Source organism: Oncorhynchus tshawytscha, linkage group LG20 (genome assembly GCF_018296145.1).
Source record: "Oncorhynchus tshawytscha isolate Ot180627B linkage group LG20, Otsh_v2.0, whole genome shotgun sequence".
Taxonomy (NCBI): Eukaryota; Metazoa; Chordata; class Actinopteri; order Salmoniformes; family Salmonidae; genus Oncorhynchus; species Oncorhynchus tshawytscha.
Genome location: NC_056448.1, coordinates 22,718,248 through 22,737,938, shown reverse-complemented (window position 1 = coordinate 22,737,938; position 19,691 = coordinate 22,718,248). Strand labels below are relative to the sequence as shown.

Sequence of the window (19,691 nt, the reverse complement as noted above, 5' to 3'; positions counted from 1 at the left end):
CTGATGTGTCTGTTACTTGAACTCTGCGACGCATTTATTTGGCCTGCAATTTCTGAGGCTGGTAACTCTAATGAACTAATGTAACTCCTGGATCTTCCTTTCCTGTGGCCGTCCTCATAGCGCCTGATGATTTTTGCGACTGCACTTGAAGAAATGTTCAAAGTTCTTTATTTTCCAGATTGACTGACCTTCATGTATTAAAGTAATGATGGACTGTCATTTCTCTTTGCTTATTCGAGCTGTTCTTGCCATAATATGGACTTAGTTCTATTTGGTAAAAGACCATCTGTATACGATCCCTACACAACTGATTGGCTCAAACGCATTAAGGAAAGAAATTCCACAAATTAACTTTTAATGAGGCACATCTGTAAATTCAAATACTTTCCAGGTGACTACCTCCATGAAGCTGGTTTAGAGAATGCCAAGAGTGTGCAAAGCTGTCATCAAGGCAAAGGGTGGCTACTTTGAAGAATCTCAAATATAAAATATATTTTGATTTGTTTAGCACTTTTTTGGTTACTACATGATTCCATATGTGTTATTTCATAGTTTGTATGCCTTCACTGTTATTCTACAATGTAGAAAATAGCAAAAACAAAGAGAAACCCTGGAATGATTAGGTGTTCCCAAACTTTTGACTGTGTGTGTGTGTGATGCAGAAATCCCTCCGTCATTTCCTGGTTGCTAAAATTTGAATAGTTCACCTAATTTCAGGTTGTGACAAAACAAGCAGCAAGTATAGTGTAGAACAGCCAAACACATGGCGGTCCAGTCCTGAACCAGAGAACAGTCAATCCGGATGGGACAACATATTTCATTTTGTTATATTAAAGTCAATACATTATTTTTTGACAGCATTAAAAAAATCTACCGGGCGCAGCGGCCTCTTCAACCTGTCACTCTCTCTCTCTCTCTCTCTGTTGCCAACTCCTCAGTAAGGAAAGTAGCTATTGACTGTCCTAAAAGTTGCTAAAGGACACCATCACCTAATTTGCATAATTGGCCATGTGCATGAAATTGTGATGGACGCTGTTAGGCGAGAGGAATAATGTTGTGGGAGAGACAAAAAGGAGTAAAAAAACACCCTAAATATGTTTAGAACTACAAATGAACTTTCTTCTGTTGATTCTTGTTATTTTTTAATGTCACAATTCCACCCCTCCTCCTTTATCTGGGCTTGGGACTGGCAAAAGTGACCCAAAAGAGACACTTTGGAGGAGTTACTTAGTTTATTTTATTTTTTATTTTTCTTAATTTGGTTTTTAACCTTATGGTCCACTTAGGAGCCTACAACAAGTCACAGTAAAACATGAACATTTTTATATCTTTTTTGTATACAATCTAAATGGACCAAAAAGAGACAATAGAAAAAATTGTCAATGGCAATGTGAGAAAATTATGGTAAGTAACTAGTCTGGCCCTGATTCAGGTTAATTTTTTACATTTCTATGTAAGCCAGAGTGGGATCAGCCAGCGGCGGCTTCTCCCATGCGCGATTCATTTGCAGTCTGGAAGGGTGAACATCTCCTGCCTTGACTGCAGCTGGGAGGGACTGCTGCGTGAGGACTGGGCCGCCTGTGAGTGCTTTGGGACGGGGGTGGGGCCCACTGCAGCACCCGCTGCTTGTTGAGAAGAGTAAGAACGATACGTGCTTTCAAGTCAGTCTCCAATAACACCAGAAAAATCGCTAGATTTGTCGCTAGTCGCTTTTTTGAAAATGTACCTCTAGTGGTCTGAATAGTCGCTAAATATAGAGACAGTTGCTAAGTTGGCAACACTGCTCTCTCGATTGAAGCAACGCCCACCTCTACTAGTGCCTACTAATCCAATCGTGTGGCCACATCTTACACAATCACATTAATTCAAAGATCCTTTGTGGAACCTTGGGACAAGCAGGCAGAAAGAAGCAGATTTGACTGCAGTTCAACTGTAAATATGACATAAGGAGCTTTGTTACCAGTATCTTTGTTTAATATGGCTTGTTAAATAAAAAAAAAATAAAGTGAAACCATATTCAAAGACTAGTGGACGGAACAGTATTCATTCATTCTCCCTGCAACTAGCACAAAACCAATGTGTCCGTAGCTCTTGTGAAAAGTGTCAATGTTAACAGATTAACAGATTAATTTACTCAAATCCCACACAAGTCCTTGTCAATTCCCTGACAGCCCAACAACATGCAATGGAGTGTTCACTGAGGATAGCTTGGGTTTTGGGAGAAAACCAACTTTTCCAGATGCTTTCTTTTACCATCTCAGCATGTGTGAAGTTGCTGACACTTTGCTTGAAGGTAAACTAAAAGATGAGCTCATGGAAAAGATGAAACTGATTCTAATGTCAGATTCCACAGCAATGCGGAGAACTGAAATTTTACCTGAAGATTTTATTTAACGACTTGAGAGTTAAATGTATGGTGCATTCTGAATTCCCTCCTGTCTTGTAATCTGACAGTGAGATCTGTTTGATCTTTTCCATGAGTTTATCTTTTAGTTTACCTTCAAGAAAATGTTTTTGCATAGACAAATATGCAACCACTTTTGTTCTTCAGCATGTTTACATTCTAAATTAGTTGTAATTCAAATTCTTAGTCTCATTTAATGTACAGACCTATAAAGGACGATATCCATCAAGACCTTTGCCACCAAGGAAATTTGTCACTGGACCTTCTGAAATAGTAGTTGAGTACCCCTGGTGTAAAGCATCATTGTACTATCTAAACCTGTGTGAAATTACTTTTCCATAACTACAAATATTGTATTTTCAGCTGTTTGAAGCTTGTGTACAAAACTGATAGTAAAAAAACAAAACTTAAACATGCGAACATTGAAGAGATGCCACTTCTTAGACTTGCTTTCTATAATGACAGATCTATACCTCCTATTTCTATGTGAATGTGGTTTCTTTCAGTAATCTGGAAGGATCCATTTTGCCAGAAAATTTACAGCATTCCAAGCAAAAATGAATGCGTGTTTACATTTTTTTTTTTTGTAAAAGTAAAATGCACATTTGACCATTGCTATCAGTTATTTGATTCTTTGTTGCAGCAATGGACTGCAATTGCTCTACATGTTTGTCGAGATGAAAATATCGAGACCACTTAGATTACCCCATCTTGAATTGGTACATCCTAATACGGTCTTCCTTTTCAGCGCTCTCAGACTCACTCAATTTGCTGGGTTGTTTTACTGATCATTTTTAAAAAAACATGGGAAAAATGTTAAATATGATATTGGATAGGCTGCATGTTACTTTTAACAATAGTCGTTGTCGAATTTCCTTTGTTTGAATCACAAGAAAAGTGGTCTCTGGTTTGAAAGTGCATGATGCCCGTAAATGGAGGGAGACTCTTCAGTCTTAGCAGATATGAGACACATTATTTCAAAGTAAGTAAAACTAACGATTCTAAGGTCCATTATAAATTATTCCTTATTGTTTAATCATCTTGTTGCAATGTTAATTTCGCTGACACACACTAGAGAACAAATGTTTTACAAAGTTTCAAGTCTGTCACGGGACCCTTACTGGAATGTTTCCACCTGCTGCTGCTAACGTTACATAGTATCACGAAGGAATGAGTTCACTCGTCGCAACCATCAAAGGGCTGTGCCTGTCAACTTTTGCATGCCAAGCCACGTTGTGATATTCCGTATGAAGTGAAGATATTACTTAATATGGTGTTTGAAGTCATTGCACAATGGGAAATCAAAGGAATAATTTAGTAAAAAATAATTCATGATTGCGTCTGAGCAAGGGTGGCAATATTTGGGAGTCAATATCCCCCCCCAAAAAAAATCCTACTAGTGGTTTTAATGGATTGCTGTTGGTAGAAGTTACCTACCCTGAGGTGATATACAGCGTAGTTCTGATCCTTTTTTTAATGTTCCCGTGTATTTAATAGACAGTGCGTAGTCACTCCATGTAATGTGGCTGTACTGCAAGTAGAGGGCGTACTACAACCAAACAATCTAGAGTGGATTAGACTGATGGCTAGGATGGCTACCCTTCAGATAAAACCACACTACTTCTCTGCCATAATGGGAACTATAGATTTTCATTGCCCGAGTTCTAGCTGTCATGTGTGTAGATTTGTTTTTTTTTAGTATGGATGGTTGCCTTGCTTGTGCTCTCTTTGCAGTTATGTGTCTGTGTTTATGATTGACAGCGCTGCATGCACTTTTTTTGTTCTTGTCTGAGTGAGATTAAAGGATCTGTTCTTCTAAGCCACATCCTATGAGGGTAGCTCAGTGTTATTTCAGCCATTTCAATGTAGAAATGCTCATTCTCATCAGAGAAACTGTGTTCTCGTGTAATACTCTCAGGAAGCCAAGACTCAGCCAGCTGACCTGCCAGTGAACTAAATGACATCACACAGCAGAAAAAGCCCATTTGACTCTGTGCCACTGGGCATGCCTGTACCCTGTTCTCATCACTGTTCAGGAGAGACGGATGTACAGTAGTAGCAAGCATACTATACACACTTGGTTCTCTCTGTGCCTCCATACTCAATACCACTGTCCTACCACTAGGATGTAGCACCACTCTCCCCGACAGCTGGTCAGGTGAATGAAGGGAAGGATTTGTTAGGAGTGGTTTTAAGATGCTGTACTGTGGGAGATGGAATACGTGTGTGGTAAATGTTGGTATTTTTGGTGAGCTCCTGTGCTGTAAAATGTTCCCTCGCTGATCCACAAGCTGGATACATTTTCCATAATGCTGGCTACTTCAGATATTCGGGAATGCACTGTTGCACTTCCCAACATTTCATCTCTCTGCCTGGAGGTATACATACTACAGACTCCCACGCTCTGCTCTGCTAACTAGTATCCACACTGATTCCAATTTTCTTGTCTCTTTTTTTTTATCATGGTGGATTTGGCAATATCCTCCACGTGTGGCTATATCCTCATTCCTCACACTTAATCACAAGTGATTTACAATGTAGTTCTACTAGTCTGTAGAATACCTGTGTCAATCAATATATGCTCATTCTATATTGAGTCATAGCAATAGTCAAGGGGTTTATTCACTAGGAACCAAACACAGAGGACTAGCCTGTACTTTCCCAATAGGAAATGTTCATTTTCGCTGCAAATGTTTTCTGTTGCACAACATTTTGCAACAGTTTGCTAGTGTGCACTAATGAATACACCCCAGTCCTCCCTTACCACTCCTTATCTGTCCTGTGAGTCCAAACTTCTAAAAGTGGATTATGATCTGTCCCATCCTCTGTCAGCCAGAGTGATGCCCCCATTTCCAAAAGCCTGGGCTGGAGATGTCAGCAGCACAGGGATTTGGCTCCACTTAAAATTAAGTTTAAAAAAAATTACAAATAGTTCTTCAAACCTGTGCTCTCAGATTGGCTGTGTGTGCCCCCGTGTGTTTTTTAAAGTATGTGGTTAAAGCGTTTGTTTTTCTGTATGTGTGAGTATTTGGGTTAAATGCTTACACACACAATTGCATACTCATTTGTATGTGTGTGCGATTTAGGTTGGTGCATTATTTTGTGTGTGTATTTTAATCATCAGCATGGTTGTGTGCGATTGTGTAAACAGTCTGTGGATGGTGGGATTTGCGCTGAATGTAGGCCAGCAGAATCCAGCTTATGTCAAAGCTAGGCAGGCCAAAGCAGGGTGTTGCAGTTACCGCTGGTGCTGCTGTGGAAATGGAGGAGGTAGAGTTGTAGCAGCGCATCAGTGGAGGTAGAGGAGCAGAGGAGAAACCATGAAGACGGTCCTTCACCAGCACAGGAAATGGATCCACACCTACAAGGCCACCCCCATCCTCAAGGGGCTTGTGAGTGACTCCAGCTTGGCTCTAGATAGTTAGACAGGTGGTCTTTGGGTGGAAAGGTAAGCAGGTAGACAGGCAGTTGTGACAAGTGTTTCATGATGGGTGTAGTAGTTTCAGTGAGTGAAGTTGGTAAAAATGTGTGTCAGTGGTTATATTAGTAGAGTTTTCTGTTTTCAACTGGTGGTATGGGTTCTGTGTTGTAAGGCTGAGGGTGTGTGGAATCAGTAGTCCATGTGTGATGCTGGTTAGTAGACTGATAACTCACACTAAATTCTTCCACTGCTCTGTCGTTTGCTACATATTTTAGTCAGAGACTGCCATCATTGAAGTTGTTTGTGGCATGGGGGGGGGGCTTGTACAAAAGTAATCAGTGATCGGATCGTCTCTAACCAAGTATCAAAGCCAATGACACATTTTCAAACTGCCACTTTACCCACGTGTGTTCTGGCTCTGATCCAACCCCTTGGTTTCTGGACCAATCGGACGGCTCCTAATGTGTTCACATTCTGTGACGGGTTGGGGAGGTACTCCGATCTAGACTCATTATGGAGAAGGAACTCTTCCGTGGGTGTGGCGTAGCAAGGAGTCTGGTTAGCCAGGCAAAGTGATTAGTTGGTGTGTACTGTACTATGTGCTCAGACAGCATGTGTTGGAAACAAGAGTTTGTGCCAGGTATAGTACTGTTTTTTTTTTTTAGTACACATCTTTTGTGTTGGCGCTATGAAATTTGGAGTACGATGTTTTGATGTATTCTATTGGCATGGTCATTCAAGATTAATCTGACTCCGTATGTCTTGTTGAAATGAGAAACAAATGGTTAATATATCCTGTTCTAACCCTTAATATGGAATGTGCCCTTCTCCCAAAGAGCCCAGTCATGGAGGAAACTATGTGGGAGCAGTATACTGTGACACTGCAGAGGGTGAGTCTAGTTTTGCAATACACACACCGCACTTGATTACTACACAATACAATATATTGCTTGCCATTACTGCAACCATAACACCCTTTACTCCAACCATATCACATTTCAGTGCATAACATTACCCTTCTTGTAGGGTTATAACCAAACCAGATATGAATTATAATTTCCATCTACAGCTACACCACCAGATTACAATGCAATATACTGTAGATCCTTTTAAGTTCTATTTCTTTCAAAACATGTGCTATAATATCAACCCCAGGGGTACGTAGAGTGCCGTCCAGGGTACTCCAAATAAAAATGTGATCCACATAAAATTAAAATCTTCACATTTTGAAACAGTCCATTTATATTTTCCAACGGGTCTAAACATTTGGGTGAGGTTTTTTTCTCGCCTGAATAGCCTCGTTTCACTGCCCAAAATGAAACCATCTAGTGTTCAGCAAAATCACAACACAATGTCAAATACAGGTAGCCTAGTCAAATAATTAACATCCAATCATATTAACCGTTAAATGCTGACCACCTCTTGAGTCGTGTGCGCAAGCGTTGCAAAATAAATGTAAACATGCATGTTATTCAATTATTGCACCTACACTGCTTGCGCGCCAACAAGCGTCTGCGTTGCCAAGCGCTAATACAGTCAGTTCTATTTGTGACCCTGAACGTGGTGCAAGTCCTGCCTCTCCCATCTCCTCATTGGTTTATAGAAGCAGATACCCAGATGCCATCTCCTTGTTGGTTATACCCACGTGGTTGATTGAAAGATGAACTGAGTTCGGTCGGTCGTCGTGATAACTATGAAAGTTCAATGCCAATCGCCATAGAAAGTCCAATGAAGAAATAGCCTGGAAGGAGAAGAGATGACTAGAAATGATTCGGTTGACTGTTTTTATGTGTGGATTAATTGTTAGAGTAGAGGACATTGTGCATTTCAGGTAAAATAACAACTCAATGTTTATATCCCAGGACAAATTGGCTAGAAACAGCAAGCTAGCTAAATATAATAAATTAGCTAGCAACTGCAAGCTAGCTAGCTAAATTGCCATAAATATTTAATACTTTTTGCCCTGTCCCCAAATTAATATATTTGGTTCAGAGTTTGTTTTGAAATTTCAACCTGCATGTCGTGATTGCGTTTGGTGTGGGGGGACAAAATCAATTGGCGCATGCGCAGCTGATTTAGGTATGGTGTTACACTCTCGTGAAAATTCCACTAACGGTCTGTATGTAGCCAAACGTAGCTGCTGCTCATTCCGTTTGCTCAAATGGATAAAGGGTTAAAAAAGTAAGGCCCACGTCCATAGACTCATACATACCAGCTCTACTGGTAGTACTGCTACTACCAGCAGTGCTACTACACCTGCATCTGTCGATGACAGATGCTTCCACGAGCACATCCAATGCCAGCATCAGTAATTCTACATTTGTTGTTAGCCCAGCTAGCATGGACACTGACAGTTGTGAATCTGATGCAGCTGAAGAGCTACTGCCCCCTTACCCAGGGAAAGCACCGAACCAGACATTGGACCATCAGAGGCGCAAATATGATGAACTACATTGATTTGGGGTTCACTTATATTGGGAGTAGTGCCTTTCCTCAGCCACAGTGTGTTATATGTGCAAAAGTCTCACAACTCGATGAAACCTTCACTCTTGCACAGACATTTTAGAAACAAAACATGCCAATTTGAACAATAAGCCGCAGGAGTTTTTTGAGTGAGAATTCAGACTTTCGAGTAGTAAGACCTATAAAAGCAACAGATACCATTAATAAGAAGGGGCTAAAAGCATCTAGAATGGTGAGCTACCCAGGGCTAGGACAGGCTAGCCCCATACATTGTGCAGGACTTAATTCTTCCTGCTGCCGCAGATATAGCTGGTACAATGCTGGGGGAAAAGGCCAAAACAACTATACAGACAATGTCTTTATCAAACAACAGTTTCACGACGCATCAGTGACATGGCAGGAGATGTTTGAAACAATTACTGATTTGCATATAAGCCAGTGAATTCTATGCATTTACAGCTGGATGAGTCAACAAACGTGGCGGGCCTGGCACAACTCCTGGTATATGTCGGTTACATTTATTGGGGGTCAACTAAGGAAGACATCCTCTTCTGCAAACCACTGGAAACCAGGACAGCATGAGAGGATATTTTTAAAGTACTGGACATGTTTGTGACATTAAAAGGACTTTGGTGGTCTAGATGTTTTGGTATCTGTACTGATGGCACAAAAGCCATGCCAGGGAGACATAGTGGAGTGTTAACGGGCGTGCAAGCAGTTGCTCCTGAAGCCACTTGGGTACACTGCAGCATCCACCGAGAGGCTTTTGCTGCCTAGGGAATGCCTGACAGCTTGAAAGACGTTTTGGACAATCCAGTGAAAATGGTTAACTTTGTTAAATCAAGGCCCCTGAACTCGTGTATTTTCTGCACTATGCAATGATATTGGCAGCGACCATGTAACGCTTTTACAACATACAGAAGTGCGCTGGTTATCAAGGGGCAAAGTATTGACACATATATTTTTTTAATTGAGAGACGAGCTTAAAGTTATTTACTGATCATCATTTTCACTTGCCTGACAACTTGCATGATGAGTTTCTCACATGACTGGCCTATCTGGGTGATGTTTTTTTCTCACCTGAATGATCTGAGTCTAGGATTACAGGGACTCCTCAACTATATACTATGTGTGGGACAAAATTGAGGCTATGATTAAGAAGTTGGTGTTCTCTGTTTGCATAAACAAGGATAACACACAGGTCTCGCCATCATTGTATGTTTTTTTGTGTGCAAATTAACTCAAGCTTACGGACAATGTCAAATGTGATATAGCAAAGCACCTGAGTGAGTTGGGTGTACAATTTACACAAGTACTTTCCTGAAACGGATGACCCAAACAACTGGATTCATTATCCCTTTCATGCCCTGCCTCCAGTCCACTTACCGATATCTGAACAAGAGCCTCGTTAAAATTGCAACAAGCAGTTCTGTGAAAATGTAATTTAATTAGAAGCCACTGCCAGATTTCTGGATTAGGAGTATCCTGCCTTGGGAAAAAATGTGCTGTTAAGACACTGATGCCCTTTGCAACCACGTACCTAATGTGAGAGTGGATTCTCGGCCCTCACTAGCATGAAAATGAAATACAGGCACAGACTGTGTGGAAAATGATTTAAGACTGAGACTCTCCAATACATTCCAGAGTTATGTGCATCCTTTCAAGCACATCCTTCTCCTAAACCTGTGGTGAGTTATTCACAATTTTGATGAACAAATAAGGTTTTATACAGTGCCTTGCGAAAGTATTCGGCCCCCTTGAACTTTGCGACCTTTTGCCACATTTCAGGATTCAAACATAAAGATATAAAACTGTATTTTTTGTGAAGAATCAACAAGTGGGACACAATCATGAAGTGGAACGACATTTATTGGATATTTCAAACATTTTTAACAAATCAGAAACTGAAATTGGGCGTGCAAAATGATTCAGCCCCCTTAAGTTAATACTTTGTAGCGCCACCTTTTGCTGCGATTACAGCTGTAAGTCACTTGGGGTATGTCTCTATCAGTTTTGCACATCGAGAGACTGAAATGTTTTCCCATTCCTCCTTGCAAAACAGCTCGAGCTCAGTGAGGTTGGATGGAGAGCATTTGTGAACAGCAGTTTTCAGTTCTTTCCACAGATTCTCGATTGGATTCAGGTCTGGACTTTGACTTGGCCATTCTAACACCTGGATATGTTTATTTTTGAACCATTCCATTGTAGATTTTGCTTTATGTTTTGGATCATTGTCTTGTTGGAAGACAAATCTCCGTCCCAGTCTCAGGTCTTTTGCAGACTCCATCAGGTTTTCTTCCAGAATGGTCCTGTATTTGGCTCCATCCATCTTCCCATCAATTTTAACCATCTTCCCTGTCCCTGCTATAGAAAAGCAGGCCCAAACCATGATGCTGCCACCACCATGTTTGACAGTGGGGATGAAGTGTTCAGGGTGATGAGCTGTGTTGCTTTTACGCCAAACATAACGTTTTGCATTGTTGCCAAAAAGTTCAATTTTGGTTTCATCTGACCAGAGCACCTTCTTCCACATGTTTGGTGTGTCTCCCAGGTGGCTTGTGGCAAACTTTAAACGACACTTTTTATGGATATCTTTAAGAAATGGCTTTCTTCTTGCCACTCTTCCATAAAGGCCAGATTTGTGCAATATATGACTGATTGTTGTCCTATGGACAGAGTCTCCCACCTCAGCTGTAGATCTCTGCAGTTCATCCAGAGTGATCATGGGCCTCTTGGCTGCATCTCTGATCAGTCTTCTCCTTGTATGAGCTGAAAGTTTAGAGGGACGGCCAGGTCTTGGTAGATTTGCAGTGGTCTGATACTCCTTCCATTTCAATATTATCGCTTGCACAGTGCTCCTTGGGATGTTTAAAGCTTGGGAAATCTTTTTGTATCCAAATCCGGCTTTACACTTCTTCACAACAGTATCTCGGACCTGCCTGGTGTGTTCCTTGTTCTTCATGATGCTCTCTGCGCTTTTAACGGACCTCTGAGACTATCACAGTGCAGGTGCATTTATACGGAGACTTGATTAGACACAGGTGGATTGTATTTATCATCATTAGTCATTTAGGTCAACATTGGATCATTCAGAGATCCTCACTGAACTTCTGGAGAGAGTTTGCTGCACTGAAAGTAAAGGGGCTGAATAATTTTGCACGCCCAATTTTTCCGTTTTTGATTTGTTAAAAAAGTTTGAAATATCCAATAAATGTCGTTCCACTTCATGATTGTGTCCCACTTGTTGATTCTTCACAAAAAAATACAGTTATCTTTATGTTTGAAGCCTGAAATGTGGCAAAAGATCGCAAAGTTCAAGGGGGCCGAATACTTTCGCAAGGCACTGTATGTACGATGGTTAAATAAAGAGCAAAATTATTAATTATTATTATTTGTACCCTTGTCCTATAAGAGTTCTTTGTCACTGTCAAAATCTGGCTCGTGGGAAAACTCATACTCTTATGTTTTTAATAAATGTAGTGTGTGTGTGGCAGGCTTACAATGATGTCAAAAAAACATTTGAGAGTGCCCTGACCCTGGTGCTAGAGGGGATACGCAGCTGGAGGTTGAATGTTTGAAGGGGTATGGGACTGTAATAAGTTTGGGAACCACTGATCTAGAACATGTTCATCCATCTACAGCACACATTCCATGCATGCACATCTGCCCAGCACTGTTAATTGTGTGTAGCTCACACTCATTGTCTCATAGCCTCACTCTATGCTCTGGATATGAAGCTGCTTTTAACAAATAGATTTTGTTGACCACCACATCACTGACCCTTCCACATCCAGCTGTCATATGCGCTCTCTAGACTCTTTTTCTTCATCCATCCTTCTACATCCCCTTAGTCCCAGTTTCTTTCACGATCCTCGTTCCAATTGACCCTTCCTCCCTTCCTCTTTCTTTAGCTTACCATATCACTCGCTCTCTAACAATCCATTGCCTCCATTGTCCCTGTCTGTCTCTGGTATTGAAAGACATTGGAGGGGAGCAATTTTATTTAAAATAAAATTGTACAGATGGGAGAGGGTGGGGTGGGGTGGAGTCTTGGAGGACCATCAAATCTTTGCTCCAATCTCATCTGGGCAGCGCAGGGGCAGGTACACCACTCAGACAACAAGGACCGGGACAGAAGGGAACACGCACACAAAAAGTAAACTTAGACGTACTTAAAAGAATTAGATATATTCACTCCGACACCTGAACAGACTAGGACACAGGCGCTTGCATGCACAAAAATCAAATCCAAACACCCATACAAACACATCTCTAATACATGTCTTCTCCACTGCAGGACCCCAAGATGGGTTTTGGTATTGCGGTGTCCGGGGGGCGGGACAACCCCAATGAGGAAAGCGGGGAGATGTCCATAGTAGTGTCTGACGTGCTTCAGGGAGGGCCCGCTGATGGCCTGCTATTGTACGTACCTCCTGTCTGTCAATCATAATGATGCATCATGTGTTCTGTCATTTTAATCTGCAGTTTGAATATCTCACAGTGGATTTGTTTTCCCTCACATGTTAATTGTGTTTTGTAGTGAGAATGACCGGGTGGTGCAGGTGAACGCTACTCCCATGGATGGTGTGCCACACTCCTTCGCTGTACAGATCCTCAGAAAGTGTGGAAAAGTAGCCAAAATTGTGAGTATAATGGTGGCAAAAGATGAAGATGCTTGTGGTTTTACATTTAGGACTCAAGTATAGGAGTTTGGGATCTGAGGGTTGGATAAGTGTCAATGATTCCTGACTGTTCAATCAGTGCCTGATGTGGTCTTTGGTTTTGACAGACAGTCAAGAGGCCCAGGAAGGTTCCGGTCAACCTGCTGAAACACGGCCCTTACCCTGACGACCGTGTCTTCAACAACAATGACTATGACCAGGACCGCCACAGTGTGTACAGTGGACGCAGTGGTCGTCAAGATCGCGACCACAGCCAGGAGAGGGGAGGTTACACAGACGCTGGCTACCAGGGACAGGGCTTTGACGGGCATTACGGTCGAGATGACCGGGGCAGGAGTATGGAGAGGGACCTTGATCCAGAGAGGCAGTACAGACGAGACGGCAGCAAAGGTCGGACTCTGGACCGCGAGCGTAGCCCTGACCGCCGCTACAAAAGTGACCGCACTCTTGACCGTGACCACAGCCCCAATCTGCGTTACCGTAGTGATCTCACTCTTGACCGCGACCCCAGCCCTGACAGGCGTTTCCGTAGCGAACGCACTCTGGACCGGACTAACAGCCCTGACTTGCGATACAGAGCTGGTCACAGTCCTGCCCGCAGTCACGGTCGCGACCACAGCTTTGAGCGGAACCGCAAACGTGTTCCTAGTGACCGTGACCAGAAGAAGGAGCAGATGAAGAGGAGTGGGAGCAGGGAACGTCTGGACCGTTCACCCTCCCCCGCCTCCATGCCAATCCCCATGTCCCGCCCTCCTCGGGAGCCGGAGCCCCTGGAGAAACCCGTTAGTGTGCTGCTACTGAAGAACAGGCCCAACGAAGGTCAGTATAGGTCTATACGAAATATTATATTATATTGATCTCTTGCTCCTCCATTTCTGTTGACTCTACCTACCCTCTCCTCCAAGACTGCTTGTTTTTAAATGTTTGCTTAATTTTTATGTTGACGTGTGTTTGTTATAGAGTATGGTCTGCATCTGGGTAGTCAGCTGTTCATTAAGGAGATGACCAGCACAGGTCTGGCCTGCAGGGATGGCAACCTCCAGGAGGGAGACATCATACTGAAGGTAGGAAGGGCCTCCGACACGGACACATCACTGTTTTATCTCTGCCCTGGGGGAAGTATTGTTTCAGTGCTGCCTCTTCAAAAATGATGTGTAGAGTTGGCCAAAAGCATGACAGCACTCTCTTAGACAGGTGGCTACAGATGTAAATGTGCTTTGACATCTCACCCTGTGTCAGATCAATGGTACGGTGACAGAGAACCTGTCTCTGAGTGATGCAGGGAAGCTGATCGAGAAGTCTCGTGGGAAGCTGCAGCTGGTGGTGCAGAGAGACAGAAGACAGGTCCTCATCAGGATTCCTCCCCTGGTAGACAGTGACTCTGAGCTCGATGGTGAGAGACCCTCCACTCTGTCTCTGTTGCAGCAGCTCCTTTCCTTTTTAAGGAAAACACTTTTTATGTGGACAGATTCTGAACTGTCCCAGTGCTTTTTTCTTTCATTGACCTTCTGTATAATCTGCTGATTTGAACATGTATATTTTCTTCTGTTCATTGTTCTGTCCCTGTCTGGTTTTATTGAAATGTCTGTTTAGTTTTTATGTTTGATTCTCGCAAAAAGCACTTTCCACCTTTTTGGGATAATCCTTTATTTTACTTTACTCACCCTCCACACGATCATTGGTATAGAGATGTCACATGACCCAGAGGCTTCTCACCCACAATGTTCCATTCAGGGATGTGGTGTGTGAGCACTTGCCTGGGGAATATAATACCCCTCATAATCCATCTATTGAATATGACAAAATTGTATTATCTTATGGTCTGAAATGTAGCATATGTGCTGTCTAAGATTGGAACTGCAGCTAGGTTATTGAGTACAGGAGTGCATGTCTGTGTATCAGCCACTGCCACAGTGTAATAACTGTGTGAGGTTTGCTGTGTCTGTTTCACTCTACTTAGAATATGTTTCTTGGGTAAAAAGTTGAGTTGGTGTTTCACTGAGGCTGTATGTATGAATCATGACTTGGGTGATCTGTCTGAAGATGAACTAGATGTTGTTGATATTTTGTGTTCCAGATATATCCGAGATCGGGTCGTACCGCTCCTACTCGCCACAGGATGATCGACGGGCCCCCACCTCAGACCTGTCTTCCCATTCCTCCAATGAGAGGCTCCGAGACAAACCCAGGTAACCTGCCACCCTCTGGTCCCACCTGCAGTATGGATCACTCTTATGTACCGGTAACAAGTTCTGATATTTACAGAATGACTGTTTTTACTCCATCACTATGAGAATAGTCTACTATGACTGTAGCTGTGCTGTAGAGTTTGAGAATCATAGGATTCTGTGTGTGTTATCAGGGAGGACCCACCAAGCAGGCTGGCTAAGATGGGCGCCATGCCGACACCGTTCGCCATGCCGGCACGAGTATCGGATAGAGTTATGGAGGACACGCCCCCTCTGCAAGCAGAGAGGGAGGAGTCCCGCCCAGAAACGCCCCCAGGTAACTACAATGCCTTGAAACAAATGAATACGATAGATTCTAATTTTATCCTCACATTTAGTTACCCAGCATCGGGTAACTTACACCTAGTGCTGTACCTTATTACCGGCAGTTATGTCATAAACACAGTCAAATTCCACATGACCATTGAGTCACGGTATTCTCCTTTTATGCACTCTGAACATGCGTTGGTAGTACCTAACTTGTTAATGACCATCAGGTCACTAATGGTACTCAGGACTCTACTGTCCCTCTAACCACTCTGATGTCAATACAAATGTTTATTATGCACACTGGATGGGCTGGTTATTTTCTACTATGCTCCAAACATTCTATTAATGAGTCTGTGAAAGAACTTATAGGCCTAGGCCAGTAGTCACCAACCTTTTCTGAGTAAAGATCACTTTCGCAGCCAAAAAGCAAGCCGAGATCTAACACTTGCATTTTTTTAAGTGATGTTTTTAAAAAATCTAACATTAACCTAAATAAAAACAGTTCTGTAGGAATTCCATTTGTGCTGTAGGCAGGCCTAATACATTATCACAGAATATTGGTGAATATGCCTGGCCTGCCAATATTGTTCTTCTCAGACTATATATTTCAAAACTCAAGCTTTGATAACAAAATAGATCAGTTGGTGTAGCTCTGATTTGAAATAATTAACTTTTTTATTTTACTGGACTGATGGTACCTGCATTTGATGGTAATGGTGCTTTTAAGACACCTGTCCGTGATGTTCAAGTCGGAAAATCGGAGCTCTAGAAAGGTGCCAGAGTTTCCGTCTTGGAATTCTGATTTGGACGACTGCTCAAAACGTTTTTTCCCAGGCAATCCAATTTTTTTTCAGAGGTCCCAGTTGTCTAGAAAGTACTAAAGTCGGGAGATGTCCGAGTTTCCAGTTGTTTTGAACATGGCATTAGTCTCTGCGGAGGGAGGGAGAGAGCAGCAAGGGGTCAGCCTCTCAAAGTCCCTGCTCTCTCATTCCTCTTTCCTCTGGTGAGACTGACCAGAGAGAGGGGACACAGTCTTCCACCTTATGACGAAACTCGAGTCGCACCGCATCATCAAGCACAAATTCATGTTCCTATGACCAGAGAAAGTGAAATATTCCTTGATATTAAAATAGACACGACGAGCTGCTAATAATAATACAAACGCAGGGCTATCGATACACTTGGCTACTCATTCATTGCTGCTGCGGAGCAAGTGGGAGGAAGAAGGCCTTTTATTTTTTGTAATAAAGACTGTTGACAGTGCCAAGTAAAACATTTAACATTAACTCACTCATAAAAACAGCAGCTCTTTGCTTTATTCTTTGACGTCTCTCTCTGGTCATGGTTTTAAGTTATGAAATCTCACATAGGCTAGTATCAAACTTGTAGGTGCTGTGATTTGAGCTTGTTTGCTTCAGATAAATAAAATGGTTCAAAATGGGAACACTCAGGGCTTCTGAATCAAGTGCACCTACCGCTAACAGTGCAACGCGAACAATAAAGGAGCGCAAGCATTTATCGTTGGCTTTTCAACAGCAATGTTTGGCGATCGACTAGGAATGCCTTGATGATCCACCAGGTCTGTGCAGGGCAACAGTTAGCCTACAATTATAGTGTATTTGATTTGGAGTAGCCTAGTAATAGGGCATTTTTTATATTTTCATAATTAAATTAATAATTACATTTTTAGCTACAGAATATCTCACCACTGTGCGTTAACATCGCTCTCTTTAATTCCTTTCTCCAGCGCAGAGTTGAATGATGTTTTATTGTGGAAACATGTTAGACCTACTAGGGGGATACCTAGTCAGTTGTACAACTGAATGCCTTCAACTGAAATGTGTCTTCCGCATATAACCCAACCCCTCTGAATCAGAGAGGTGCGGGTGGGGGCTGCCTAATCGACATCTGTTTTCGGCGCCTGGGGAACAGTGGGTTAACTGCCTTGCTCAGGGGCAGAACGACAAATCCCAGCTCAGGGTTTCGATCCAGCAACCTTTCGGTTACTGGCCCAACGCTCTAACTACTAGGCTACCTACCAACACTACTATTGATGTTCCCGAAAATATTTAATTTGGTTTCCCAAATTAAGCACTGGGTAGCTGCAGGAACAGGGTTGGAGAGCCAATAGCATACAGATTTTGGGTGGAATATTACCTGTCAAGCAGCAAGAGGCTGCATGCTTCTCAAACAGGAGTTGATGCATGGAGTGAAATAAATGGAGTAACCTACCTGCATGATTGAACGAACCGGTGGGAAAGCAGCCTCCGTTGGCTATTGACTGCATTATATGTCATTTTTCCCCCTGCCCATTTGATAATGGGCTGTTCTATATCAAAACTCATTTTACAAGACAAGATTAAATTGAGAATAGTCTGATGGGTAAAAATATGACCTCTTGATGTGAGAACAGCATGTGCAGCCTGAAGCAAGGAACCGAGTGCAATTTCTTTATTTTTTATGTTATCAAATAATCAATAGCTTGTAGTTGCATCATGCAGCCCATATGTTTTGATTTCTAAGACATTAAGGTTTGTATCCGTCACAACTAAATGAGCAAAATAACTATAAATCTAGAGTATAGGACCTGTTTCAAATAATCACTTTTACGCTTCAATGCTCACTCGCTCCAGAATGGGAAAAATATCCTTTATATTTTATTCACCATAGTTTAATTATATTCTTCTTACTATAAAATCATATAAAATAATCACACTGGACTGATAGCATATCTTGTCTGCTAAATGAACGAGCCTATGGCATAGTGCATAGCCAGATAACATACAGTAGGCCAACTCATGTTCTGTTCTTCCGAAATACATGTTCATCATATCATAATGTTTCTTCATTCCTGCATAAAATAAGTAATGGATTTGTGATAGTGTATGTTAAAAAAAAATTATTTAGATTTTTTTTAATTTTTATGTAGATGTTCAAAAAGCACGCCCGTGGCTTGTATGGGTGGAGGCTTGGCGATGCTCAACGTCTTTATGTTAATTACCGGTGAATTACCGAGAAACTGGCTGGCAGTCTTTTGCATGACAATAACCGGCAGACAAAACTTCATGACCGTCACAGCCCTACTTACACCTCCATCATAGTAATGCTAAAAGAAGCACACAATCACTGATCTGTCTCACTAGGATTTTCTTTTTACAGCTCCGGTAGTCAATGTTGCCCCAAAAGTCCACGCTTCCCCAAAGCTGCCACTGAGGCCAAGCATAGAGGACCAGGACATATACGGGTGAGTCATCGACTTTACGTGCACAGTATGTGTTGGTTCCTCATCTACAGAGAATGTGTCTAGGGTGCCGATTCTGTTAACTCATCAGTGTAGATTATGTATAGAAATGTACAAATGTTATTAACTTGTCATTTGTCTTAAATGTATTATGTGTTGTCCAGCCCCAGCACGGGGATGGTGCGTTTCCAGAAGGGAGATAGCGTGGGGCTGAGGCTGGCGGGAGGAAACGATGTGGGAATCTTCATTGCAGGCGTTCAGGAGGACAGTCCTGCAGAACAGGAGGGCCTTCGCACCGGGGACCAGATCATGAAGGTAGGGGAAGGGTTAACTCTTAGTCTAATGTCATTGTTTGATCTGTGTCACTATATGAATAGCATATCTTTGTCTGATTATGTTTGTGTGTCTCCTGTGTTTTTAATGTGTCATGTTTGAAACCCCTTAGGTCTGTTCATGAGTGCTTTACGTGATAGATCTAATGTTATGTCTTTGTCTGTTTGTCCAGGTGAATAACATGGACTTCAGGGGCATAGTGCGTGAGGATGCTGTCCTGTACCTGCTGGAGATTCCAAAGGGAGATGATGTCACCATCCTGGCTCAGAGCAAACCTGATGGTGAGCAATGCCTTCACTCTATAGATTTAAGGCAAGTCATATTCATATAGTCATATTATTTCAGGTCATGTTGCAGGTCAAGTAATTTGAAGTTTGTGGTGTGTGTTGTCTGTTCTAGTCTATAAGGACATCCTGGCATCGGGTAGGGGGGACTCTTTCTTCATCAGGACCCACTTTGAGTATGAGAAAGAGGTTCCCCAGAGCCTGCCCTTCTTCCGGGGGGAGATCTTCAAGGTGACGGACACACTCTATGACGGCAAGCTTGGCAACTGGCTGGCCAGCCGCACTGACAAAGACAACCAGCTGCTGGAGAAGGGTATCATCCCCAATAAGAGCAGGTATGTGTGTGTGTGCTGGTATGTGTGTCA

General features: G+C 42.4%; 1 protein-coding gene across 5 annotated transcripts in view; it reads left to right on the top strand.

The window, feature by feature from the left end:
* Positions 1–19,691, top strand: part of LOC112220400 (tight junction protein ZO-2) — a 42,940-nt gene that overhangs the window by 12,628 nt on the left and 10,621 nt on the right. For 4 of the 5 annotated variants that reach the window (XM_024382284.2, XM_024382287.2, XM_024382283.2 and 1 more), the window contains exons 3-14: positions 6,662–6,715; positions 12,586–12,710; positions 12,829–12,931; positions 13,078–13,789; positions 13,931–14,034; positions 14,210–14,363; positions 15,048–15,159; positions 15,333–15,475; positions 18,628–18,712; positions 18,874–19,024; positions 19,215–19,323; positions 19,442–19,661. In XM_024382284.2, the coding sequence (XP_024238052.1) occupies positions 6,662–6,715; positions 12,586–12,710; positions 12,829–12,931; positions 13,078–13,789; positions 13,931–14,034; positions 14,210–14,363; positions 15,048–15,159; positions 15,333–15,475; positions 18,628–18,712; positions 18,874–19,024; positions 19,215–19,323; positions 19,442–19,661 (2,072 nt within the window). Of the gene's footprint in view, positions 1–3,114; positions 3,387–6,661; positions 6,716–12,585; positions 12,711–12,828; positions 12,932–13,077; positions 13,790–13,930; positions 14,035–14,209; positions 14,364–15,047; positions 15,160–15,332; positions 15,476–18,627; positions 18,713–18,873; positions 19,025–19,214; positions 19,324–19,441; positions 19,662–19,691 lie in introns of those variants that run through there. The other variant, XM_024382286.2, reaches the window with a different exon arrangement.